Source organism: Eleutherodactylus coqui, chromosome 3 (assembly GCF_035609145.1).
Source record: "Eleutherodactylus coqui strain aEleCoq1 chromosome 3, aEleCoq1.hap1, whole genome shotgun sequence".
Lineage (NCBI taxonomy): Eukaryota > Metazoa > Chordata > Amphibia > Anura > Eleutherodactylidae > Eleutherodactylus > Eleutherodactylus coqui.
This window is the reverse complement of record NC_089839.1, coordinates 184,705,933-184,733,851: the sequence shown is the minus strand read 5'-3', so window position 1 is coordinate 184,733,851 and position 27,919 is coordinate 184,705,933. Positions and strand designations below refer to the sequence as shown.

General features: G+C 43.4%; 1 protein-coding gene across 7 annotated transcripts in view; it reads left to right on the top strand.

The window, feature by feature from the left end:
- The first annotated feature begins 1,274 nt into the window (after positions 1-1,274).
- Positions 1,275-27,919, top strand: part of CADPS (calcium dependent secretion activator) — a 483,917-nt gene continuing 457,272 nt past the window's right edge. For 5 of the 7 annotated variants that reach the window (XM_066596625.1, XM_066596629.1, XM_066596624.1 and 2 more), the window contains exon 1: positions 1,287-1,673. In XM_066596625.1, the coding sequence (XP_066452722.1) occupies positions 1,338-1,673 (336 nt within the window). In that variant the 5' untranslated portion in view covers positions 1,287-1,337. Of the gene's footprint in view, positions 1,674-27,919 lie in introns of all 7 variants that reach the window. The other 2 variants (XM_066596628.1, XM_066596623.1) reach the window with 2 other exon arrangements.

Sequence of the window (27,919 nt, the reverse complement as noted above, 5' to 3'; positions counted from 1 at the left end):
AAGTCAATTTAAATAGTGTCCAGGCAGCTATACATGTAAAAAAGTTAAACCTTTTTGAACAAAAATTAATATAAGACACTGTCTTATTTTCGGGGAAACACGGTAGTGCCCCCCTTTACTGGACCCAGTAGTAATAATGTCCACTTTAGTGGCCCCTGTGATAATAATGCCCCCAACTTGTGCCCTTCCCACTCCAAACCTCCAACTGGGTAGCAACCCTGTCATCAAGCACTGTAACTCTCTCTGAAGCTTCAGTCAGGATGTGGTGCTGCTGCAGTGCTCAGAGAAGATTCCCCCCCCCCCCCCCCCAATGCAGGGGGGAGTGATGATCTTCTCTGAGTGCAGTGGCATCCTGACCGGAGCTTCAACGTGAGTTACAGCGCTTGATGACATGGTTGTTGCCCGGTCGGAGGTGTACACATCAGGTACTGGCCACTGATATGGCTGGTAAAAGATAAAGGTCATCACTTGCATCTAGAGTAAAATTCCGACCGGATCTTTGGTTTATTGATGGAGTGGCAACCCTAATTTTTTAATGTTTTTTAAGACTGTTTGATAACTTCACGCCCGGATAGATGCTGCCACTTTTTACAAATTCTGGTCATAGACGGAAATCTGCCAATGCACCTACACACGTGTCCTTACTAGTCCGGAAGGATGGCCTTGAAGTGACAACATCGTCTGCCATCGATTATTCATCTCCTAAACATCAATGAGTAACGACGGAGAAAATCCAACAAGTCTGATTAAATTTGCATCGCATTATCCATAGTGAGTCAGATGATCGAGGTAGAATTACAATCATTTGCATCGGACGATATCATCTAATGTTTGCAACTGGTGGGGGCAGAAAAAAAATCTTCTTCGCATGCGGTCATTCCATTCATGACTGGGAAGAGTCCAGACGCTCTCTGGGTTCTACACGTTTTTTGGTCCTGCACCTGCATCCACTATTGATCTCATGCTCTTAGAACACATCTCATTCCTCCCTGGTCATCTTCCTGTATCCTCAAGATTTATTGGCCTGTGGACAAAGAGCAGGCAGGAGGCACCATCTGCTGCAGCACATTAGCAGATTACAGCCACAAATTATCAATGGGACAGCCCCCATCGGCAGTATTTTGTCTCTATCCGCTTTCCTTTCTCCAGTAAGAGTGCAGGGGAGGAGAGAGTTAAACACGTAAGCACTGCCAATGCCTAGTCTGCACTTAGCTGCAATATCAGGTCCTGCTTGATCTGGAGCGAGCTGCTGCCTCCTGCACAGGATTATTAGGGTGCACGGTTTTCTAAAGCCCCTCTTCTTCTTCCCCCCCCATCGCCGTTCAAACCCTAGCAAGATGTTGGACCCATCTTCCAGCGAGGAGGAATCGGATGAGATAGTGGAAGAAGAAAGCAAGGAGGTGCTGGCACCCAGCACAGGGGCCCGACTCTCTCCTAGCAGGACCAGCGAGAGCTCCGGTGGGCTACAGCCTAGCAGCCGGAGCAGCAGCGTCCGACCATCCAGCCCTAGTCCATCGGTGGTCAGCGAGAAGGAGAAAGAAGAGCTGGAAAAGCTGCAGAAGGAGGAAGAAGAGAGAAAAAGGAAGCTGCAGCTCTATGTGTTTGTCATGAGGTGTATCGCCTACCCCTTCAATGCCAAGCAGCCCACCGACATGGCGAGGAGGCAGCAGAAGGTGAGAACAATAGGGAAAGGGGATTGTTATTATATTGTGTTGATGTCGGTGTCACCGTCAGGTCACATCTGCTGCAATACCTCTTGGAAAGAGCTTGGGGTTACATGGCTGGAGCTTATTACGGGATTGTTTGGGAAGAGGTTCTGCAGCAGCCACAAATGGTATGGGAGATGTGAGCACGGATCCCATGGTTTTTGTAGGCTGTTGTTCCTAAAGGTGCGATATAATATGAATGAATACACAGCGCAGGATGTAGAAGTGGAATGTGGCCCAACTTGATTGGAAGGAGCAGATGTCCAGCAATAGCCAGGGGTCTTACATAATGGTTGGAATCAGCCAGGAAGCTACTGAGCATGGCAGGGTCACCCATGCCTAGTGTTTTCATGGGCAGGAAGCGAAGAATGACATGGCTCAATAGTGAAGGCACAAGCTGGTTTCTACTGCAGCCACAGCGGATAGTACAAGAGGGGGCATACATTGATTTTTGTTGCTTCTTTCGGTGTACGTTAGAAGAGTAAATCAACTGGAGCTATAGAATCACATCATCTGCGCCCTCCCATAACCCAGCTTCTCCATAGGCGTCACCAGCACCGGATCCATGCAACAGCGCCACCTATGGACAAGCTACATATACAGAGAGGGAGGGATGATGCTCTGAGCCTGAGACAGGAAGCGATCATTTGTTTATCTCCTATACCAGGTTCATTCATAGAAATGTGGCTTGGTCATGAGGGATCCTATAGATGATGCCCATGCATTGTCTTCTGCTCCACTCTACCATCTTTATGGTTTATAGACTGATGTCTAAACCAATATACATGTGTGAAATCTTATTGCAAGGCGTGCAAATCATACCCATAGTGCTCAGCACAGTCAATGTCATAAGGTTGGAGGAACATCAAGTTGAAAGGGTTATTTGGCCAAACCTCAAAGCCTGAGAAGGTGCTTGTGCTGTGATGGAAATTGGCCAGGTCTGTGTATGCCTTAACAATACATCAAAGATATTCCCTGAGTATGGAGCTGCCCTATCCGTAGCGGCTTTGCCTTTGATTTTATGGCATTAATGGAAATCCGGACAGTCCCCTTGTAGATTGACAACACGTCACTCTGTGGAAACTATAACTCAATAGTCCAAGCAATCCGAGTGTCCTTGTCATTCGCTTCTAGTTTTAATTGGCTTGTCCCAGAGATGCTTTACGAAGCTTCGGAGGACTGTGGATTCTGGTTACGGTTGTAATATAGATTGCGATATCAAAGACCAGACCATGTTGAAACTAGGTGTTGCAACAAGAGCTTGTGCTTTGAATACAATGGCATAGTATATACTTTATCAGAGACTGTTTACAGCCCAAATCTGGTGCAAATATTGGGTTTGGTGTCTGGTTGTTCTGCGTATGTTTAACTCAAGTAAGAATGGATCCAAAAGCCTTATCTTCTCCTCTTACCATTGGATAGACAATGAATTTATATGTATACTCAATGCAAATATGGTGCTAGCTCAACTTTATATCTACCTTATCTTATCATGATTGTACATAGGAGTACGAACAGCAGCGAAGATTGATACCGTAGCTATGAGAATTTAGAGCCGGTTTGTAATACATGATGAATAGTGAATGCCAAATGCTCACGTCCTATGGGTACCATCACTGCCCCCCTGAGACTGAATACAGGGGACGATTGCATACGTCCTAGGTATTTCATCTGAAGGTGATGTAAGGAATGAGTGATAGTTGGCTTGGGACATTAGTCATTGTGCAGTAGCTCTTTAGCAGCTCTCCAACCTCGAATTTCTATTGTAAATTGATATAAGCTCAGAAGAAATACCCCATACGTTCCACCGGTGGGCTGCATAACTGATGTAGCAGTGGGACTATTCATTAATGTGACACCACAGCAGATCTGGGTTGCACTATATGATACAAATCAGACGGTCATCGTTCTCTAGGGATGAACTTGTCCGAGCTGATATCCATGGCCACTATTTCTTCTGTAATATATAGGCTTATGAGCATGTCTGCTATCGGCTCTTGGATCTTTAGCAGAATCCTGTTGGGTTCATCATTCTGGAAGAGATAATGGTAACATTAGTCTTATGGACAAAAAAGGGGATGATCGAGGGGTTGCTTTTTTCTTGTAAAGGACCAGTAAACTACATGAAATATGGATCGCCTTAGAAAAAGAGGTGCTAATAACATCTATATATACTCAAATGCAGACAAATAGATGGTTTTATGTAGGACTGCGGCTAAACCTACTACATACCCTTAAAGAAAATCAACTACGGTATATATAGGGAAAACTGTAATAGTGTCACCATGCCCTGTATATTTATCAACAGGGTACAAGCACCAAGCCAGACTGTGATAAATGCGGCGATTTTGAGGTCTTGCTCACTTTTTTGACACATATGACCATTCTGAAAAATAGGGGCTACATCTATCTATCTATCCTCAGGAGCTTCTATTGGCTATTATATATTCGAGGACACACCATGATTTCATGGAAAATTAAGTTTGGAATTTGCTAAATTTATATTTTGACACTTTGTGAAACTGTCGTCGTGAAAACCTATCGGATGATTGATGAAAAAGTGTGCATGTTACAATGTAGGCTTGTTTGTGTGATTGAAAGATGTGGATGTAGAATGGGGGGGGGAGGGACTTGTTATTTGTATAGTGCCAACTTATTCTGCATATCTTAACTCAACAAAACTCATTGTAAACTAATTCATAAACTACCTTGATGACCAGACATACTGTGATATCACTTCCCGTTAAGAGCTTCTTCAGTTGACCATGTTTTTGTCATGTTTTGAGGCTGCAAAACATGACAAAACGAAACCATTCATTTCAATGGTTTTGTTTTCACTAGCGGGATTCTTGTGCAGTAACATTACATGTGAGCAGGGGCGTAACTATAGAGGGTGCAGGGGATGCGGTTGCACCCGGGCCCAGGAGCCTTAGGGGGCACATAAGGCCTCTCTTCTCCATATAGGAAGCCCAGTACTATGAATAAAGCATTATAGTTGGGGGCCCTGTTACAGGTTTTGCATTGGGGCCCAGGAGCTTCAAGTTACGCCTCTGCATGTGAGAAAAGATGGGGCAGAACCTATCGCCCTGCTTTTTTTTCAAACTGGCTCGCAACAGCGCAGAGTTTGAAAAGTAAAAAAAAAAAAAAACACTGGTCCATGCGCTAATACGCTTCGTAGCGGCGAGCATATTAGTGCATGTGCCCGTCTGTTTTGGCTCTAAAGAGTAGCCAGTCTGTATATATACGCCATTCATGTCCATTTTTTCTTCTCTTGTCCATACTTCGTAAGTATAGAAGGCAAGGGGTATGGCCAAAGGAGGAGAACACAGTTTGTAAATATGCTTGTATAAAGGTTATGTGACCAAAGAATTTCTCTCTAGTCTCCGAAAGAGCTGACTATATTTTCAAATACAAAAGGAAGAGCTGCTCTGAAGCACATACTGCTGCTCAAAAAGTATTGCTCAGACTTAGCGAACAGGATAGAAGTAAAATAGCTCGACGTCTATAACAACAAAATAGATTTATTATTTGGCCAAAGTTGTACTTTACCTTATGAAGTTGAACAAAGGGTTAAAGGGGATGTCTGAGTAATGCAATAGTAATATTAGCAGGCTCTCCATGGGTTAAAACAACCAATAAGCTTATACTCACCTTTGGCTCAGTGATAGCCTGGTGATAATCGCTCCAGTACTTACACACAGGAGTGATGATCGCTCAGTGAATGGAGGCAGAGTGCGCCAGAGATCTCTTCCGGCCGCCCGCCTCCATTCATAGTAAGCAGGCCGTCGTTCATAGATGGACGACTGCCTGTTTATAGGGTCCGATCATTGCTTGATTTTTATGACTGCATGATCCAAATGTTGAACGATAAGCAAACGAATTACATCAGGCAGGCATTTACCCTGACAATTATTGTTCAGATCCCCATGACCGCGTATTTGCGCTTTTTTGCACATGTTGCGGGCATTTTACTGTACTTTTTGCTCACACTGGTGTATGAACCTACTGACATCAACGGGTTCTATTCTCTGAATATTGTGTGCATAAACTTGTGTGCAAATATGCTCATGTCAAGGAGCCTTAAGAGAGCAAAGATTTGAAAGTTAGGAAAGGGTATCAGTCCCTAGTTTGTCTTAAGTATTGGGCTATCACTCCCTAAAATCACCAAACACAGATCCCCTATCCTGACGAGGACAACCCCCACAGAGCGCCCGGTAAGCACAATGTTACGCACACACACACTGCTCACAGCCACAAGACACTATGTAACATACTGCTTAAACATTTAGTGCCCAATATTTAAGAATTTTTAACCCTTTGTGATAATGGTCTTCTGATGACTCTATGACATTATGGGCAGAAACTTGTTGGTAAGGCTTTTGGGCTTAGGGGCAATATAGAGCTTTGTTGTGTGAGGGCTCAGTTACACGAGCATTTTTAACATGCGTTTTTCTGCACGTCCAAAAATTTGCACTAGATAGAACCAATGCTTTTCAATAGCAGCGGTCACATGTGCGAGTTTTACATATGGAAAAACAACTATGGCGAAAATTATAGGTTGAATTCATTGAATTCATGAATGGCTGAGTGCTGCCTCTGATTGGCTGAGCGCAGGGACCAATCAGAGGCAGCTCTCAGCTGTCATTTAAGAGCTGAGAGCTGCCTCTGATTGGTCACAGTGCTTAGCCAATCAGAGGCAGCCCATTCAGCAGGCGAGGATTTTAAATCATCAGTTATGCGTTCAAAAATTTGTGCGTCAAAATGCCCGTGTGACTGAGTGCTCAGGGTTCTGGTCAGGGTCATCCTTGTCATGGCATGGGCTCTGTGTGATTTTAGGAAGTGATAGCCCAACATTTAGGTAGCCTTCTTGCACAGCATATTTGCTGTGGGTTTTCCGCAGCGACAAACCTGAAGTAAATATGCAATAAGTCCGCAGTGGCAAAATCTGCACCTAAATAGTGCGTATCTTTACGCAGTTTTTTTTGTGGATCTGCCGCGGATTTAAATCTGCCGCAGCATAAATAGGCCTTCTGCAGATTCAGTGCAGAAATTTTCTGCTCCAAGTGAAGGAGATTTTAGAAACATCATCCACTTAAATGGTGTGGAATCGCGCAATCCGCCCTTAATATTCTTTTACACAGGCTGATTGAGCAAGAAAATTTGTTATCCTGATCATCAGCCTGTGTGACTCTATCCATAAACTAGCAAACGCTCATCTTTTGGCTGATTGGATCCTTTGTACTGCCAAAAAATTCAGCACTGTAAATAGGAGATGTGCCACACACAATGATGAAATTACATTGGGGACAAACCATCGTATTAGAGATCATCAATGCAGACTATTTTGGACTAGGTGGCGTCCATTTAAACGAGGACCACTCTTTTTGATTGGTACTTTCAGCCCCTGTAAAAAGGGATATTGGGGCTTAATAAGGATAAGTACTAGAGATGAGCGAGCATACTCGCTAAGGCAGACTACTCGAGCGAGTAGTGCCTTATTTGAGTACCTGCCCGCTCGTCTCTAAAGATTCGGCTGCGGGCGCGGGTGAGAGGTGAGTTGTGGCGGTGAGCGGGGCCAGAGAGGGAGAGAGAGATCTCCCCTCTGTTCCTCCCCGCTCTTCCCCACTGCTCCCCGCAGGCAGCCGAATCTTTAGAGACGATCGGGCAGGTACTCGATTAAGGCACTACTCGCTCATCTCTAATACGTACCTTCTCCAAACTTTCATAACTTCCCACCTTTACTTACTGTCTGCTACCGAGACCCATACAGACAATCATTTGGCTGGCACACCTTGCGGCAACCTTCTGAGATGGTGCGACTGTACTTTACTATACCAAGTTCAATATGCTGCCTTGTTTTTTGCTCTGCTTTCCAAATCTTGTGCATAGAAGTTCATATCTGTTCCGTTCCATAATTGGGTTTGATTAGTGTTCTTATAATTTCCACCTGAATGACTGGAGACTTTAGGGCACATACCAGAACTCTGAATTTTTTTTTGGTGGCGTCACATTTTGAACAGATATTGTAAAAGTTACATTTTATACCCGTCTCTTTCCCTCTGGCATCTTGGGTTGCAGTTTTTGGTGACAGCTTCAGATGGATTTGTCACGGCCTATAGAATAAATTTAACATGCCACTTTTACTGCATCATGATTGCTGCAAGGCAACCACCACCTCCAAGAAATATGGCGCAATTACATTCTCTTTCCACTTCACCCCAATTAGTTTTCTAGTACATTATATGATATAGTAAATAGTAACATTAAAAACATACAACTCGTCCTAGGAGAAAAAATCCTTCATATGGCTATATTGGTTGAAAAAAAGCTTAAAGTTATAGGTCTTAAGAAGCAAAGGTGACAAAAAAGAAAAACTGAAAATACACTAAATATGTATTAGTTAAAGGGTTAAATTGGAATCTGTCACCAGGTTTATGCTGTCTGAACCACGGACAGTATGAACCTGCAGCGGGTATGTACATTGCTGGTATTTATGACTTATTCTGAAATGCTAAGCCGCTTCAGAAGAACCATACTTTGAGTATCCATTGCGAGCAGAGCTGAGAGTCTTGGAGATGGCGGCACTTTGGCCTCTGCCAGCACAGATTGCTAAACACAAACAGCAAGAGAGTTGTCACTGTAGATGATCTGAGCGGCCAGAGGTCAGAGCATCGCTATTCCCATGACTCAGAGCACCGTTCGGAATGCATCCTCAAAGTTTGTTTCTTTTGAAGCACCACAGCATTTCAGAATAGGACATACATGCCCGCAATGTACATAACTGTCCCAGGTTCTAGCTGCCAGTGTTTCGGACACCATGAACCTGATGACAGGTTGCCTTTACATGATGATGACAGATTCCCTTTATATAATGATGACAGGTTGCCTTTACATGATGATGACAGGTTCCCTTTATATAATGACGACAGTTTGCCTTTATATGATGATGACAGGTTGCCTTTATATAATGATGACAGGTTCCCTTTAAATGATGATGACAGGTTCCCTTTAAATGATGATTACAGATTCCCTTTACATAATGATGATAGGTTGCCTTTATATAATGATGATATGTTCCCTCTACATAATGATGACAGGTTCCCTTTAAATGATGATGATAGGTTTCCTTTAAATGATGATGACAGGTTCCCTTTACATGTTGACGACAGGTTCCCTTTAAATAATGATAACAGGTTCCCTTTATACGATGATGACAGATTCCCTTTACATGATGATAGGTTCCCTTTACAGGATGATGACAGGTTCCCTTTAAATGATGATTACAGGTTCCCTTTACATGATGATGACAGGTTCCCTTTAAATAATGATAACAGGTTCCCTTTATACGATGATGACAGATTCCCTTTACATGATGATAGGTTCCCTTTACAGGATGATGACAGGTTCCCTTTAAATGATGATTACAGGTTCCCTTTACATGATGATGACAGGTGGCCTTTAAATGATGATGAAAGGTTCCCTTTACGGGTTACACTGATTTTTTTCCAACAGAACTATACACTATATCCATCTGCTTAGCTCACCTTGCTCTATGACTCTCTGGCTGCAGTTGCAAGACTCTAAATAGCATAGAGGCAGATCATGCAACTTCTTTGGGGCCCTTAGAGTGAAAGGGCCCAGCCTTGTTTGGTCTCATTCCCTCTTGCTATTGGATAGTGAACAACCCCTCCCCTCTCCAGATGAACTATACTGTTAGTTAATAAGGGGTTGGGTGAATTGAGCCAGGGGTCATTGAAAGGGAACAAGTTCCAGGTCTTTAGTTGGAGAGGAGGGTGGCAAATGCATGGCACAAGTCTGTTGGAAATATGTGATGATATTCTCTCATCCTAGCCAAGAAAAACTCTGAAAAATGAGCTAAAGATTTCAAGATCAATTTTTCAGTCGTCAATTGTCAAATCTCATGTAACCGGAATGGGATCCACTGGATTCAATTGCATTAGAGAAGTTGCCATGTAAAAAAGACAGTAGTACTGTATGTGAGACAGGTCTCACTGACACTTCCAGCATAGTTAATCTGTGGGTCCCCATTGGTCTAAGGGTCCTTTTACACGGGCCAATAAATCACTCAGATTTCTGCATCCAGTGAAATCTGAACGATTATCGTTAGAGATGAGCGAGCGTACTCGGAAAAGCACTACTCGCTCGAGTAATTTGCTTTATCCGAGTATCGCTGTGCTCGTCCCTGAAGATTCGGGTGCCGGCACGGAGCGGGGAGCTGCAGGGGAGAGCGGGGAGGAACGGAGGTAAGATCTTTCTCTCCCTCTCTCCCGCCCGCTCTCCCCTGCTCCCCGCTGCGACTCACCTGTCAGCCGCAGCGGCACCCAAATCTTCAGACCAGAGCACAGCGATACTCGGATAAAGCAAATTACTCGAGCGAGTAGTGCTTTTCCGAGTACGCTCGCTCATCTCTAATTAACGTTCAGTTGAAATGCATGCCCCAACTGAATGACAAATTAGATTTTCTTTGCTTTTCATTCGTTGGTCAGTTTCTGCATGCAGTTTCTGACGGATTAGCCTGTGTAAACAGGCCATCATTCATCTATGAACCACTGTTTATTGTGAATGGAGGTGAGTAGTCAGAACGTTCTCCAGCCCCCGCGCCTCCATTCACCAGCGATGCTCATTCCTGTGTAAAAGCGCAGGAACAATTATTGCTGGGACAAACTGCTGGGCATCTGCGCCTGACAGGTCGTCCGGTGTAAAAGGGCTCTTGGGGACCAATTTATCATGTAAACTGACTCCATAGTTTATCTGCAGTTAATACTATTGGTCATGCGGGACTATTGCTCAGAAGTTCACTGAGTCACAAATAAGCGTTGGCATTCATTCTACATGCAGAATACTAAAACCCACGCAATGACTGACACATACATGATCATCGTTCCTTAGTCTAGTTTAGTATCATTGGAGCAACTGTTTGAACAAAGTTTGAATTATGAACAAAGACGTAAGCGCCTGGTTAGCGCTGAAAGAACTGAAACAGTCGAACCCTGTTTCAAGTAAAACTTTGCAAAAAGTTTGGTTCAGCACAAACTCAAACTTTGAGCAGTTCATCTCATCCGAACCCACTAAAATTTCTCCTCCAACATCTGCATCTGCAACCAGGCAGAGGACATTGCAGCCTGGTTCTGGTCCATGATACGGATCAGAATAGGACATACTGTGATTTCTTTTCCAATGAACCATCAGTCAATATAAAAAAAAAACACCAATCTGACTAGGCTAATGGGCTATAATAGGCCTAATTGGTCTGTGTGCTGTTCATGAAATACATGGACAGGTTATATATGTCAGTGTGCATGGACTTCTAGTGAATACATCATGTGGGGAATATTGGGCGGCACCTATCTTCCCGCTATTCTTTTCAAACTCCTGCGCTCTAGCGCAGAATTTGAAAAGCCAGCGAAGGGGAAGGCATTCCAAACACTGCTGGATGAATGGGCCTAACGGTAATCTGTGGCTCTCTAACTGTTTTAAAATGACAACTCCCAGGTTAGCGGCCACCAATATTAATGGTCCAATTCTGAACACATATATATTTGCATATAGAATTTAATGCTGCATCCATACTACAATTTTTTTCAGCTTATGTTATGCAACATTTTACTTGTGTCTGATCATATCAAAGGAAGGCAGTGTCTGTAAACTCTTTGTAGGCTATATTCATATTAGCATTTTGGGTTGCCTTCCTCTGGATCAACATTGGGAGATAATAGGCTGAACTGGACATACATGTGTCTTTTTTTGGCCTCACATACTATGTTTCCATTCTTTTGTTCCATTATAGCAAATAAAAAACAGAAACTAACGTTTCCATTTCATTTCCCATTGATCTCAGTGTGATTTTTAGGGCTCTATGTTTGGCTCAGTTTGTGCCATCAGAAAGTTTACCGTTTTTTCTCATAGAAACAATAGGCTGCAGCACTTTTTTCCGTAAAAGAAAATCTGAAACTTGACTGAAAGTAGCCTTCAGTTTTTCTTTTTGTTAATGGAACATGGGTGCAACTGGAAAACCTTCTGTTTGCTTTCATTATTTGTTCTGAGCTGTATTCACTACTAGAGATGAGCGAGCGTACTCACTAAGGCAAACTACTCGAGCGCGTAGTGCCTTATGCAAGTATCTGCCCGCTCGTCTCTAAAGATTCAGGTGCCGGCGGGGGAGAGCAGGGAGGAACGGAGGGGAGATCTCTCTCTCACTCTCTCCCCCCCCCCCTCTGCCGCTCCTCCCTGCTCACTGCCGCAACTCACCAGTCTCCCCTGCCGGCACCCAAATCTTTTGAGACGAGCGGGCAGGTACTCGCATAAGGCACTACTCGTTCGAGTAGTTTGCCTTAGCGAGTAAGCTTGCTCATCTCTATTCACTACGAGCGGGGAAGATGGGACAGGTTTTATATTTTCTTGGCTGTACAATTAACAGTCAAGAAAAGAGCTAGTGAAAACGAAACCACTGAAATTCTATTTAATTCAGAGGTTTCGTTTTGGGGAAAAAAGCACGTTCATCTGAAAATGCCCTTATTCACACAAAAAACCATATCCATTACAGCAGATACAAACGGAGGCTAATGTTTTCCGTTTTTGGACTGATCCATCAAATAAACAGAAACCTTAGTTTCCGTTTCTTTCAGTTTGCCATCCATTTTTGGTTTCATTTATAGAATTGTAGATGGATCAGTTAAAAACATAAACCCAGATGTGAACAGAGCCTTACGTGGATTTTTAATGCACACTTTACCATTGAAGTCAACAGCAAAATCCCTACCATCAAATTGCATAGATTCCACTATACAATAATGATAATAAACACTATGCTTGAATGGAAAATCAGACTCTATCATTACACCTCAACTATAACAGCTAATTATTAAATCTTTCAACAATACTATAACATACAAACTGATGTCCCCCAACACCTCCACCTGTTTTGTCTTCTCCCGTTATTATCTCCCTCACTCTTAAATAATAGTGAGGGCCAAAATGGGAGCAACATACAAAAGGCCCAACATGCCAGGGATTCTAGGGGTTGGGATAGGAGTTATGGGGTTACAATTTTGATAAGTGGGCTTCAAGAAAAGTTGTTTTGACCCGATTGGTGGGAAAGGTTCAAGACAGGGAGTACTTATGGAATACCTTGTGCCACGGCGTCAGTGGCGCTGAGTTTTCCCATGTGCCATGTCAATCCTCTCAATCGTGTGATGTGCCTAGCGGCGCACACATTTCAGCGTGTCCTGGTCATAAAGGGTTAAACATCTCCTTGCTACTCTTTAGCTGAAGGACTCGCTTGTGATGCTAATCAGTAACCTTATTTGAGTTGTTTAGCTGATTGGCTGGCAGGGTTGTTTGACAACCTAGTCAGCCAGTCACTACTTTAATATGATATATAAACTGGCTCCTCCTTATTGAGCGGTTATGCGCTTTGTATTCTGGCCCCTGTTGGGACTTTCAGCATACCTGTCTGTTGTCAGTTTTTACTGTCAGTTGTTAGTGTTCTACATCCAGTCCTTACATAGTTCCAGGTCCAGTTCCTCTTTATCTTCAGACCTTGCCTCATTCAAGCAGTAAGGTTATCTTTTTCAGGACGGGTGCTCTGCTTCAAGACGGGTCCAGTCAGGGATGTTCTAAATGTTCAGTTCAGATCTGTGTTCTGTCCATTCCTTAATCTAGGTACCATTAATTTCCCGCATACGCGCCTGTCTAAACTGCTCAGGGATTCTCCTCACCCTAGTTTTGTCAACAGTTTCGTACAGACGAGACAGATGGAGGAGATCTTCAGTCTGGACCAGAAAGTACCCTGCCCATTCTGATTGTGAGAGATCCCTAGATGGCAGTGTGAGGGTTCCAAATGACACTGTTACAGTAGGTTTGGGAAGGAGGTTATGAATGGTACTCTGTAAGGTGTTTGGAGGGCCATGAGAGGTATGGTCACCCCTCTGTAATAAGTAATCTGATGAGTGGATGATGTTGTTCCCACTGGGATCATCCTAGGGTATTGGTTCAAAATGAACCAGGTAGTTCCTAAGACATCCCCCAGGTTGCTATTTCCTGACTTGGATGTGGCGCAACTGTGGGCTTATAATTTGGGTATTGTGGGATAGACAACCAGTCTTGACCTCCTCCACTTTGACAGTTCTTGATCTGCTATCTGGCGGTTTATTTGTTTATTGATGGACTATGATGGTTTTGTTGATTATGACAATTATTTAGCATGAAAATTGTTTTGTACATTTTCTATTTGTTAGTAAAGAGGTGTGTTGGGGCCAGACATTTCCAAGTCTATTTAATAGAGAGCTGGGGGGGGGGGGGGGTTAGGGGTTAGAGCATAACGAGAACATGTTGAAGGAAGGAAGCACATCTGCAATACCTTAGGTCAACACACTGACCATGCCAACCCCACCAAATACCCCTCTCAGAAGATATCCACACGCAGTACATTCCAGGACCACGAAGAAGACCACCAGGAAGCTCTAATTAACAACTATAGCCAAACAATGGATACATAAATCCCAATAACCCTAAGCACCCATATTTCAGACATCAGATAGGAATACTATGGATGCTGAGAGGCAGCACGGATGATGAGACTCTACATCTTCCAGGGTTGAAGCATAACCACAGTATAAACAGATGACGTGTAGAGATGAGTCCCTGGAGTGAGACCTGCCAGTTCTCTATGACAACATACTGTACTCTTGTTTGCTCTGTGGGATTTATTGTTATTCCATACACGGGGAAGATAAGGCTGCCTGTGTGATTTATTATTAACCAGACAACTAGAGGGTCATTAGATTATGCATGCAATTACTGTGGTCTTTGTAACGGACCTTACTCTACAAATCAACTACATAGATGCCATTCGGTCAATGCACCCAATACTACCCCCCCACTAAGGGGATAGCATACAGTTGATAACGCCGCACATAGAAATTGTGATGTCTTTCTGCTTTCACATCACCTACATGGCGATTTCTTACAGACATTTCTACGCAGCATGTGATTGAGTGAAAGTGGACATAAGATACTGCTGCCTCTGCATTATGACAGCAAAATGCTCGAGATACTGTTGGCCATTCAGCTGCATGTTCACCTGGTAAAGAGGTTCTGCAGAAGCTGCACTGTGTACAGCCTCAAGGAATGTGGATAATAAGACTTTGTTCACATCTGCGTTCATGGTTTCTGTTCTACTGTTCCATCATAGGGGTGGAAAAATGAGAAAAAAAATTCAGTTTACTTTCCTAATTGATTTCAATGGGGTTTTTGGCGCTCTCGCTTTGCCTCAGTTAGTGTTAGTTATGTCAGGTTTCTGTTTGTTTCACTTTAGCATCCGTTTTTGAAGCCCTACGGATCTGTTAAAAATGAAAACCCAAATGCAGATATGAATAGGGACTAAGGGCTAGGTGCATTAAGCAGGCGCTGACTTCACAGAAACAACATTTTGGCACATGTACAGATATAGCAAACTTTAACTTGACACCGTGTTACGTGTAATGATCCTGCAAACTTTAAATTGACATTTTACACGTTGCATGCTATTGAATATGTCAAACTAAAGTTTGCCGGATCTGTACAACCTATCCCTACACTCTGCACTCCCAATTTGGATGGGATGGGGGTCAGTTCTAGTCATTTCTGTTGTTAACTCAATAAGTACCAAGTGCTGTAAATATATGGCGTTTGGTCCAAGGCTTTAATCCTGCGTCATCGTAAATATATGCTGCAGCTTTAAAGCTTCTGCTCCTGCTATCTAGGAGGAGCAGGTGGGGTGCTCGGCTCTCAGAGACAGCAGTGGACCCAGAGGAGAAGGCAGATGTAGTTTGTAAATGCTTCTACCTTTTCTTTCCAAGCATACATAGCGTTCACTTATACTACGGTATGCAGTGAATAGAGAAACCGCCAGTGTTGATTCCTCTATTGGAACCGGTGATCATGTGATCGCCTGCAACCCCTAGCATGGCAGAGCTCCAGGGTCTTAACAGACCTCAGCCCAGCTCTGTCATTGACTACTGTCATTTTAGGGGGGTGTTTTTCCCTGTAACTGGGGCTTCTATGGATGCCTTACTTACAGTGCAAAACTGCAAAACAAGAAAAGAAAGACAATGTGAATACCCCCCGAGGTCTTATATGACGTCATAGTGGGACATAAATGTTAATAAAAACTAGTTTCAAGAATAAGTTTTTAAAAATTACAGAATAAAATACAAATATATTTTAAAAAAAGAGAAAACGGCCCAGCGTCGACGCCAACCAAAACTGTTGACATATCTGACCTGAAATCCGAGACTATACAAATTATATATCAAAATATCCACAACAAAATGGGAAACCCATCGCTAGACTTTATTTTACTAATTTTAAACATAACTATACATTTTAAAATGTTTTTTTTTTACGTTTTGTTCACATTACTCCAAATACAGCAAAAATACAGGAAAAAAGGTTTGAAAAAATAGCAGTATATGTCATAAAAAAAGGCAGCAAAAATAATATGCATAATTGTTAAAAAGTATCTGGTCCTTTGGGAAGAAAATACTTGGTGCTTAAAGGGGTTTTCTGGGGAAAATATCATTGATGACCTGTCTGCAAATACACAGGGTCAGAGCGGAAGCCACTACTCCGACCCCTGTGTAGTGGCCGATGCTGGTAACTGCAGGCACTGCTTCCATTGATTTCAATGAGAGCTGCACTTGCAATTCCAAGCGCCAGCCACTACACAGGGGGTATAGCATCTGCTTCCGCTCCGGCCTCTGTGTAATTGCGGCGCTGTCAGCAGAAGCACAATCAGCTAATCTGTCGGAGCCCCGAGCTGCGGACTCCAGCTGATCAACTGTTGATGTCTTATCCTGAGGATAGGTCATCAATAGTATTTTCCCTGGAAAACCTCTTTAATGGGTTAAGGTTTTGTGCATAATAGAAAGGGAAAGATGGAAAATATGTATTACTGTACACATCATTTCATTTCGACCATGTTGACTTGTTCCTGCTGTGTTCTTATGTAAACTGGCTGGTTTTGGATAAAAGTTCTAATAGGGGCACATGGCATCACTGCTGGTGCCCCCTCACCATATGACCACCAGTATAGTGGGTGATTAGGCTGGCATACAGAGTATGTAGGGGATCACTGGCTGCACTGTCTGTTTGCTGGATGAGGCTCAAAGTTATTTCTGTGCTGCCTGGCAAGCAGAGGACAAGAAAACAATTCATTAGAAAACCTGAAAGACTCAATTATTATGGGAATTGTCATTGCAGCCTCAGCCCCTCCTAGTGCGATGTCCCTCTGTCAAATGTTAAATTATCAACATTATATAGTATTACTTAAATACTCAAAAGAAATCTTGTAGCCGCTTTGTATCTCTCATGCACTGATTGTGGACGCACCATGCCACTGGCAGATTTGGCTTTGTGCTACTCCCCAGAGCAGCTCCTAGGGCGTCCCCAGGTTTTCACCCTGTAATCTTTCCAATTGGGATATGGTCTTAGCTGCAGGGGCCTCATGCCTTTACCCCAAGAGTAGTGTCGGTTTACTGACACGGACAGGTCAGAAGCATCAAAGCGCGGTACCAAAGGATCGAGCAGACATTCTTTAGCACTGAAAATCAAGTGGCTGCCACTAGGGGTCTCCCTTCTAGCACCTTTGCAATCCACTGCCTGTTGTTAGGCATTTAGCTTCTCCAATAATTGGGACACTGCTAATTACTATATACAACAGAGGGTTGGGCATTTTAGATGCTACCTTACAAGGGTTATGCAAAGAAGCATAGGAAGTGTGGGAGAGGAGGTCCCGGTCAGTAGAGTACTGGCTGCATAGGACACGTCCCCCACCTGTAAGTGGACTGCAAACAGCAGGGTAGCTTAGAAATAGGAAAATCCACCTGGAAAACATATATCAGTGTCTAAACTGATACCTGCTGAATACAGCTGCTGTAGAAACAGTCATGAACCTGAGCAACAGCCCATCCCCCTCTCTGCAGTGCAGATTGGCAGCTGTCCTTTCTTACCCAGGTCTGTCATCAGAGAAAGACTGTATTGTTCTTTAATTACTATACTGTATAGAGTATTGTAATAAATACACACAACACTACAGTAGATGTCGTGGGCGCAGAGGAAGCAGTCACACCTGGGCTGCTCCGCATAAGGAAACACTAGTATTACAGATGGCATTGCTGTTGAAGATTTTGCATTATGCACCAGCAGCTTCCAGTTCTGTCACTGTTATTTCCTTATGGAAAGGATTCTTATTTGTCTTGTATCTTTAGTGATATTACAAGTCCTTTAAGAAGGTCAGACATTTACTTATAGGGAAGCTGCCTTCCAATAGGTGGCACTGCAGTGGCATTGTATCATATTCCATTTGCATATAAAATTTCCCAGAGGGGCATTGCACGGTCTATAAGTCTTGTCAGTCTCCCTAAGGAGAAACAGTACCTGCCCTCGAGGGAATTCAGCAACTAATGCATTGCCATATTATATATAGTGGTGCAGACATACATGCGTGTCATAAGTGGTGAAGTGGTAGTAGCACTTCTTTAAGGGCATCTTCACCCAATCATGTGCAGAAAAGTACTCTTGCCTCGGCGCAATGTATTTGCACATGAACGAAGTTGACTTGCACATGTCTGTGCATAGTACTATACTTTTTGCGCACGCAGGACCAGTTCACATGCATGCGTGGCACACCCTTTCCATGGATTAAAACGGCTATTTAGCCTAATGAGATCCAGATGTGGGTTTTTTTTCCGCAGAATTGTACGTATATTGAGTGCTAATTTGTGCTCCTCCTATAGACTTCTATGCAGCCGTCGGTGCACAAATACGCAGGAAAATACAGCAGGTCCTATTTTTTTGTGCGTGCACGAAATACGTATGCAAGACATACATTTCATGCCTCTCATAACCTCCCAGAAAGCAGTGCTCCATGATCATTTACTGTATGTGGAGCCACAATACTGCATCATCAGACTCATCCCGGGCATCCAAGCGCACATTGAGAGGGGACGCTGAAAAGGGGGAATGCTTTATGAAGGTTGGTAGAAGGATCTCTTGGTCTGGTTTCTCTGGCCTGTTGCAGAGTCTACCCAATTGGAGGAAACCTAAGGTGGACTTCCCTTTGTGTATATTTTAGCGTAAATCCATACCTGACCTAAATTTGGATTTCTCATGCATGTCAAGATGCATGCTCTTCTTAATAAATTTGGTGCATCCTGCTCCAACATACTTAGGTTAAAGGGGTTGTCCCGCGAAAGCAAGTGGGGGTATACACTTCTGTATGGCCATATTAATGCACTTTGTAATATACATCGTGCATTAAATATGAGCCATACAGAAGTTATTCACTTACCTGCTCCGTTGCTAGCGTCCTCGTCTCCATGGTGCCGTCTAATTTCAGCGTCTAATCTCCCGATTAGACGCGCTTGCGCAGTCCGGTCTTCTCCCTTCTGAATGGGGCCTCTCGTGCTGGAGAGCTGCTCTTCGTAGCTCCGCCCCGTCACGTGTGCCGATTCCAGCCAATCACGAGGCTGGAATCGGCAATGGAACGCACAGAGCCCACGGTGCACCATGGGAGAAGACCTGCGGTCCACCGTGGGTGAAGATCCCGGCGGCCATCTTCGCAAGGTAAGTAAGAAGTCACAGGAGCGCGGGGATTCGGGTAAGTACTATGCGTTTTTTTTTTTAAACCCCTGCATCGGGTTTGTCTCGCGCCGAACGGGGGGGCTATTGGAAAAAAAAAAACCCGTTTCGGCGCGGGACAACCCCTTTAAGACTAGGGTGGAATGTCCCAGTCTTAGGGTACTTTTACACGGGATGACTGTTAATGACTCTCGCTCACTTGCAATTGGGTTCCATGTTTTCTTCGGACAACAGTTACTCGTAATCACTCTTTTGAATGATTACTCCTGCGACTATCAGCTTATGTTAAAACAAACCCTTAGTAAATCCCTATCATTGACTCATTGAAAATAGTGTAGAAGCAACTACAGCCTCCAAGGACGTTCACTCCAAACTGAAACTCCCCCATAGTCATAATGGCACGTTGACCACATTGTTGGGTGAGAAATGGCCGCAGCTTTATTGATTCTCCACAATGCCCTTGTGCCTTTGTATTTTACAAATAACCAAATGAATGTTACCTGGATAAATAGTCTGCAAGAAGGAAATATATTGTATGACCCTGTCTGAACTGACGACAAGGTCCTCTCAATGTGGTGATGAATAAACATCGAGTGCTGGAACCTTGCTTCTCCCTGGTGACGGGAAATCCTTTAAGGAATCCACACTGTTTATCTGAGTGAAGTACAAGAAAAGAATAAAAGGCTAAGGCTGTAGGCTTATGGTGCAAAGAATAAAATGAAGAGAGGCAGAAGTGTGAAGGATATTTGCCACAGAAAGGAATTTGGAACGGTATTTCATTATGTTGAGAACTGTATGTAAAACTACTGTACATGTGCAAGGACATACATACCGTAGACGTAACCCATGCTGAAGTTATGGGGTTCTGCAAAAGGGAAGTCCACCTTAGGTTTCCTCCAATTGGGTAGACTCTGCAACAGGCCAGAGAAACCAGACCAGTAGATCCTTCTACCAACCTTTTGAGAAGTTGGGTGTCTCATCTAGAACTGAGCACTCTTAGCCCCAAATGAGAGGCTTGCCATAGTATAAGGCAACTCATTGATAGGACCCCATTGTAAAGTTTACTACAGGTCAAGTCTTCTCCATGTATGCCATTGTATAAGAGGTCCAGTGTGTAGAGAAGCTTTAAGACAACTAGTCATTATTCTAGGAAGTCAACTATTGAACCATGAGGTGGGCTACACTAATAAGTCATGGCAATCTCTTAGTTGGCACAATACATTGTACTTCTGCTAGTTAACTGCTTCAATAGACTAATAGTCTCAATAGACTATTCTCAAAGAATTAACTTTTTATACTGCTTGCTATTTACCTATGGTTAGACATGGTACTCGAAAGGACTTAGTAAGCATAAAATCTCTGGTTTAGACTCATGCAGTCTTTGGTTGACTACACTGGTTTGAGAAAAATGGCTGGTCAATTGTATCTTGTGTTACATTATTTAATGCATTACAAAGCATTAAGATATTTCTCTATCATGTAGCTGCAAGCATCCTCAGCCATGATCTGCTATTGCTGTGTAAGGGTTGGTGAATGATACTATCGTACTCTTGGTGAAATGATCTTCTGTATTCTTGTATTTATATGCTGTTTTTTAATCATGTATATTTAATACTGTTTATGATGATATTGTAAAAGCTGGCAGTTGGCAACACGCTAGCATAGTAACATACTATGTAAGGCCAAAGACATACCGCATGTCCATCCAATTCAGCCAATTAGCCCCCCAATGTTGATCCGGAGGAATGAGGTAGAAGCCAATTTTCCAATTTTCAGGGAGTTAATGTCATCTTACTATGTTAAAGAGCATGTATCAAAATTGCAAGTCATCCACAATCCACAGGATAGGGGGTAAATTACTGATCGGTGGGGGTCTCCTGTAATTCATTTCAATGGGGCTGACAAAAATACCTGAGCAGGTGCCACTCGGGAATCTGAGGAGTCCCATTGTCAGTGCGCTTGCATGACCAGTGCTCCATTCAGTCTTCACCTGAGGCCTCATGTCCACTAGCAATATTGAATTGCTGATTCCGCAGCAGATTCCGCAGGTGAAATACGCATTAAATTTTGCGCATAGGGAATCATTGGCCATCCGCTGTGAATTGAATTGAATTTTGCACCCACGGATGGCATTTTAATCGATTAGCGTTTTTTTACGTACGGGAAAAAAACTGCAGCATGCCCCATTTTACCGCCGATTCCACGCGGATCAGCCCCATTGCTATCTATAAGTGCGGATCTCCGCACTCTCCCGCATGCCAAAAAAACCCCATTTAAAGCAAATCTGAGCGGAATCCGCAGCGGATTCCGCACGGATTTTATTTTTCTAGTGGACATGAGGCCTGACTGTGGGGGATGCAGTAACTCCGCAATGAGAAGGATGGGAGAAACAGGACCCCTGTTCTCTAGATTAGTGAAGGTCTCAGCAGTGAAACCCCCATGAATCACTAAGTTATCCTCTATCCTTACTTACCCTGTGGATAGGGGATAACTTGCAATTTTGATACAACCCCTTTAAGTTAAAGGGGTATTCTGGGCATTTAAGCCCGTTTTATACTGATGACCTATCCTTTAAATTGGTAATCGGTAATTGATTGGCACTTGATCCCTGGCGATCACCTGATCCCAACCACTTCATTGCAGTGGGAAGGATGTTGATGGCTCCACCCACATTGTGCTTGGAGTCAAAAGTGCTATAGAAAATATAGCGCCCATTGATTTTAATGGGAGCAAAGCTTTCCATTACACTTCTGGCTCTGACCCCAGGGGCACTGAAAGGGCCCTAATACTACTGGGACCACTGAAGGAGGCACTAATACTACTGGACCCACTAAAGGGGGCCCTATTATTACTTTATCCATTACAGGGGGCCCTATTACTATCAGGGCCACTAAAGGGGGCCCTATAATTATTATTAGGGCCACTAAAGGTGGCACTATTACTACTAGGGCCACTAGAATAACGGAGGTAAAAACATATGTTGTGATAAGCCACGTCCCTAACCACACTCTTAAACCACGTCCCTTTTTCCTTAGCCAGTATTTTTTGGTGACAAAGGTGGTAACCCTACATGGTCCTACAAAGTTCTGCAGTGCAAGTGTTACGATTTGCTCTAACTAATAATAGGGGGGATGCTGAACAGCCCCCTTGATGATAGGCTTTTGATGCAGAGCTATTATCCTCAGTTGAAAACTCCCTTTACTTTGTTCTAGCTTGTTTGCTGCTGCAGTATTTGGTTGTTTGATGCTCAACTTTTCACACCAGGATCTTGCAGACTCTGTAGTTTACGCTTTCTGGTCTTTTATGCCGATTTTGTCTTTTCTTGTTATTGTACAAAGCCTGTTACCTTTACAATCTATAGATAGTTATAGCCATAGGGCAATACAAAAGGCACTTATTATCTAACTACATTATACATCAGCTCTTCATCCATTGATCAGAAGTTGGGACCCTTTCCACAAGATTTGTAGACTCCTGGTCAACATTCAGTGCAACAATCAGCAATTGTTTGCAACTCGTAGCAAAGTGAATCACAGCAAGAGATTTATAGAGGAAAGCCGGAGAGAAAATAATTGCAAGCTCCATCATACAGAAAGCTATAGTACAAGAAGAAAACCTTAAAACACAGTACTTTATTGAAATTGTCACGTCAAAAACAGTAAAACATGCTCATGGCTTGGAATGTTGTTTACCTGTAGATAGAATTTAACGGGATTTGTTCTAATTTTCTGCAATGTGTAGATACCGTATATGAATTACATGGTGTCCTTGTGTCAGTGTAGAGTCTAATGAGGGACTGTCAGGAGATGTACAGAAAAGTTCTTCACATTCTGAGATGCTGACATTAAGCAGTAAACAAGCCGACCTACTGGTGATAATGTACTCTCTGCAGCCTAGGCTTCTTTGTTTTCCATCTTTTACATACCTCATTAATAAGGCAGCCTATTCAGAGTCCTGAACATTAAATTCTGGAAATGTGCTGCACAATAAAAAGCAGCAACCTCCATAAACATAGAGACTGAAGCGTAACTTGAAGCTAAATGCAAAATTTATCACAGCCCTCTCCACTTACCACGTGCCACTTATAATGCTGGTGACTACTTATACGGCGGAGGGTCTATAGGTTCAAGTGCAATTACCCCAAGTAGCTATATCATAGCATACTGATGTAGCAATGTTGAGTTTAATTTGACACAAATGATAATACTGTGCATTTCAGGGGTTTTACATAGGATTATAGTGCCATACACATGAGCCTGTATGGCATACAAGAGGATGTATAGTATGGTCCTGTAGATTTCTATAGGATCCATGACACAGATCTATGTAGCTCAGACCTTGTACAAAGCTACTGTATAATACAGCCATATACACTCTTTGTGAAAAAAAAAATCAAGCACCTAGTAGACGTTGTTGTTTTGCTGCAAAACTCATGCTGCAGCTACATCTCAGGCGGATATGCAAATGATTAGAGTTGTGGTGATTAGACAAACAGTCTTGCCACCTGAGGCCCTAAAAGTGGTTCCATCCTTGGCCTATAAAAAGTCTCCCTGAGACTACTTGTGTTTAGTGCCCTCTTCTTCTGCTTGTGTAGAGCTTGTTGACCACTCAACGCCTCAATGATACAATCAAAGAGATTTTGTCCCATTAACAGAGTTTTAGAGGGGTCCATTATTGGAATGTGAGAAACTGGATGGTCATGTCGACAAATTGTCCCTTCACCTAGGCCGTTCCGACCAAACTGTTAGGAGCTGTTGGGACCAGTGGATGTGTGATGGCACACAAGGCGACTGGGCTTAGGATGCTCTCGACAGACCACCGGTAGAGAGGATTGTCTGATCATTAGACAAGCACGAGCAGCTCCAACTGTTTTGTTGTTTGCCATCGACGACAACCGTGTTAGTGCTTGGAGATCTTGGGGTCAGCGCCTCAATCCTGCCTTTGCTGTGGAGCGGCACACTGCCCCACTGCTGGTGTGATGGCCTGGGGGTTGGGGCACTGCACACAGTTGGTCACCCCTAGTAGTGGTACGAAGCACAATGACAGCTCAATGATATGTTTAAGACATCCTGCATAATGCTTGGTCTCACAATCAAGTGTGTCACAGGAATGTCCCCACAACATTGTCACACTTTCGTGGCTGCCCGGTCACCAGAATTATTGCCAATAGAACATGTATGGGACCATCTGGGACGCTAACTTTAACAGCCTACGAGTTTGCATGATCTAGAAGCTCAGCAAATATTGACCCATATGCTGCAGAATACTATACAGAACCTGTATGCCTCCATGTCCATCTGTATCACATATTGCATGTAAGCTAAAGGTGGCCCAACAGGGTACTCTATGCCAGCGCGTATCACATCTTGTATTCAAGCATGCAGCGCTTTTTCTTCCATCCAAAAGCCAAACAGCTGGGTGGAAACTAAACAGACATCATTATAGTCAATGGAGAGTGTTCGACGCTGCTTGGTTCCATCCTGAGATGGAGCCATACACCCATGGGGATTCCCTGAATAGGTATATGTAAGGGGTGGTTTCACATCTGCATTGGGAATTTTCCTGAATGGAGCAGGAAAGCAGAATTACTAATACAGATATGAAACCACCCCTTACATATACCCAAGAATATGCCAACTGGGTGGGTAGCATCACAACAGAAGGACAATGGATGTTCTCAGCTACCTATAGGAACAAACTAAGGGCTCATGCACATAGTTGTATTATGGCTTAGTTTCAATAGAGGTGGATGAGGCCTCTACTGAACAGCTGTATGCCTCCTATTCATACATCATACACTGTCCTACTCCGCATGTATGATGGATCTACATTAAGTTCCATTGAGAATCATGCTTAGTCACAAAGCATTATTGATGTCCAGTTCATTGCCCCACCAGCTACAACATTTGCTATTTCATTCCCCTCCCAATATAATCTCTTTAACTTATGAGATCACATCTCAAGTGGTGACTCTCAAGGTCACCTCCATCTCCTTCCATATGTTCAGTGCTCAGATTACCTGATTATTAGGTTGAAACAATGGCTTTAAATTAATTAATTCATTTGTCTTCCTGTATTTGGGTCTCACTTTTGTGATCACAACTGTATGAGACCTACATCACCCTTTCCCTCCAAATTCAGTGGTCACATTGAAATTAATTGCGGCGTTATACATAGAGCAAATGTATACAGACTTCAGAAAAACTACGTACATCTTCTTTGAATTCTATGCTTTTGCATATCAGGACATAGTAAAAAAAAATCTGGTACTTAGAAGCTCTTAATATTAGGTAAATATAACCTTAGATGAACAACAATGCAGGACAAATCCTTATTTAGCAAAAACAAAGCCAAAATGCAGAAGCAGTGTGTGAAAAATTAATTACACTCTTACTGTTTTTATAGGAAATAAGAGGGTAAAAGGTAGCCAGCTTCTGCTAATCAAATGTCCTTGATTAATTGATCATTAACAAGTGTGAACAATGAACATCTCTATAAAAGGAAATATTTTGGCTCTTTGCTGGTCTGGAGCATTCAGGCATGTGTTAACACAATGCCAAGGAGGAAAGACATCAGCAACGATCTTAGAGAAGAGATTGTTTCTGACCATCAATCATGGGCAAATGATCTTTTAAAAAAATATTCTATAGTTGACTCCTATGCAAACCTGTATGTAGCTTGATAGGTTGGTTGTCTGTGGGTGATTTGTAGTAGTCAACCCTTGTTTGAGGCTCTTACTGAGTGTCCTTTTAGTGACAAATTATTTTTAAACTTGTTTTGCGAATGGTATAGTGTGCCTACTAGCTGTAGGGCAATCTGTATGCTGAGCAGGAAGGTGGCATCAAATACCCATCTACACATGGCTGGTGTTAGGAGGAAAAAAAGCCAACTGGGCAACATCCTGGGGGCCCCATTCCTAAAGACGCCACTTACTGCAGCGCTGCTGCTCCGCTACCACCTATGAGAAGAATCGGGTGTGCAGCTGAACAGCAGCGAGAGGCTCTGTCCATTCATTACTGGCACATCGCTCTGAACCACTGTCATAGCGCAGCAGTGTGTATTCACATCCCCAACTTCTCTTCTCTCTCTCTATCTCTGCTGTCTGCTCTGAAGTGATGGAGAGGAGTCAGATATGTGAATACATTCTGCAGTGCTGTGACTTTTTCTCAGTGTAATGTGTTACTAATGAAATACTGTTCTGTGGTTCCTGCTCATAGTGGCACTGGAGCTGCAATACAGAAAAACCTTGTGTATGGTGGCTACAGTTAAAGGAGGACTCATAGTTTGTCCAAGAAGTGTAGAAGGGTAGCTGTTGATGGACAGTGAGCACATCACTGCTGTTCGGCTGCATACTGGGAAGTTTCCATAGTGGGGTAAGGGGGCTGAGCATTGGACTACAAGGAGGAAAGTCCGATAAGTTTCAGGGCCAGCATGATTAGTTTGTGGGAACACAGGGCACTCTTAATGTTATGTGGATCAATGTTGTGGGGGCACTCTTAATGTTATCGAATCAGAGGCAGCTCATTCAGCAGGCGGGGATTTTAAATCCCCGGCTGCTGTATACTACTCACAGCAGTTCAGGAGAACTGCCGGCCGGCCGCGGCTGAACTCCGTCTGCCGGGACCAGGTGAATATATATATATTTTTTTGTTTTTACACATTTCTGGATGAATTTCAGGGAAGGGCTTATATTTTTAAGCCCTTCCCGAAAATTCATCCCACACTCGCCGGCAGCCCATTGCTTTCAATGGAGCCGGCTGTATTGCCGGCTCCATTGAATTCAATGGTCAGTGCTCGTTTAATCGAGACGAGTACCGCGTGGTGCTCGTCTCGAGTAACGAGCATCTCGAGCACCCTAATACTCCAATGAGCATCAAGCTCGGACAAGTATGCTCGCTCATCTCTAGTAGGGAATAGTGTGGAGAAAAAAGCAATACTCACCACTTAAATGCCCTCCTCCATTCCTGCACAGCCACTCCACTCCAAGAATCTCCTGCAGGAGCACATGCAATTCACTGTTCACATGACTGATACAGCCAATCACTGCTTTCAGTGCTGACAGTGGTAAAATGACCAGCACTTGATCTCTACAGCAACGTCTGGGATTGGAGCAGCGGGTAGCGGGGCTGTGTAAGAGGTGAGTACTGCTCATTTGTCTTTAATGTTATACCATTTCCTGCCCATAAGAACTTTTTTTTTTACCTGGAAGACCCCTTTAAGAGATTCAGTGATGTAGTGGAAAGTTCCAGACGGGGTTCTGATGGACATTGTTCAGCATGAGGACATAGTATAGCTGCAGTGCAAACAACATCCCAACACTGGGCAGCACAAGGATGCCAATCTCAGGCCCAGGGCTCAAGTCATCCTCCACAGGCATGCCCAGTGCACAACTATGGGTACTTGGTAGCCTGCAGGTTTCAGGAGATCTTATTATTTCAGAATCTACGGCCCTACTTTTGATTTCACCCAGAGCCACACTTTGCATGTACAGTAAGGGTGGTGACAGCAGGGCACTCTTTACGCCAATATTTTAAATGCCAGCTGCAAAATATTCCACCAAAATAATCGATAGG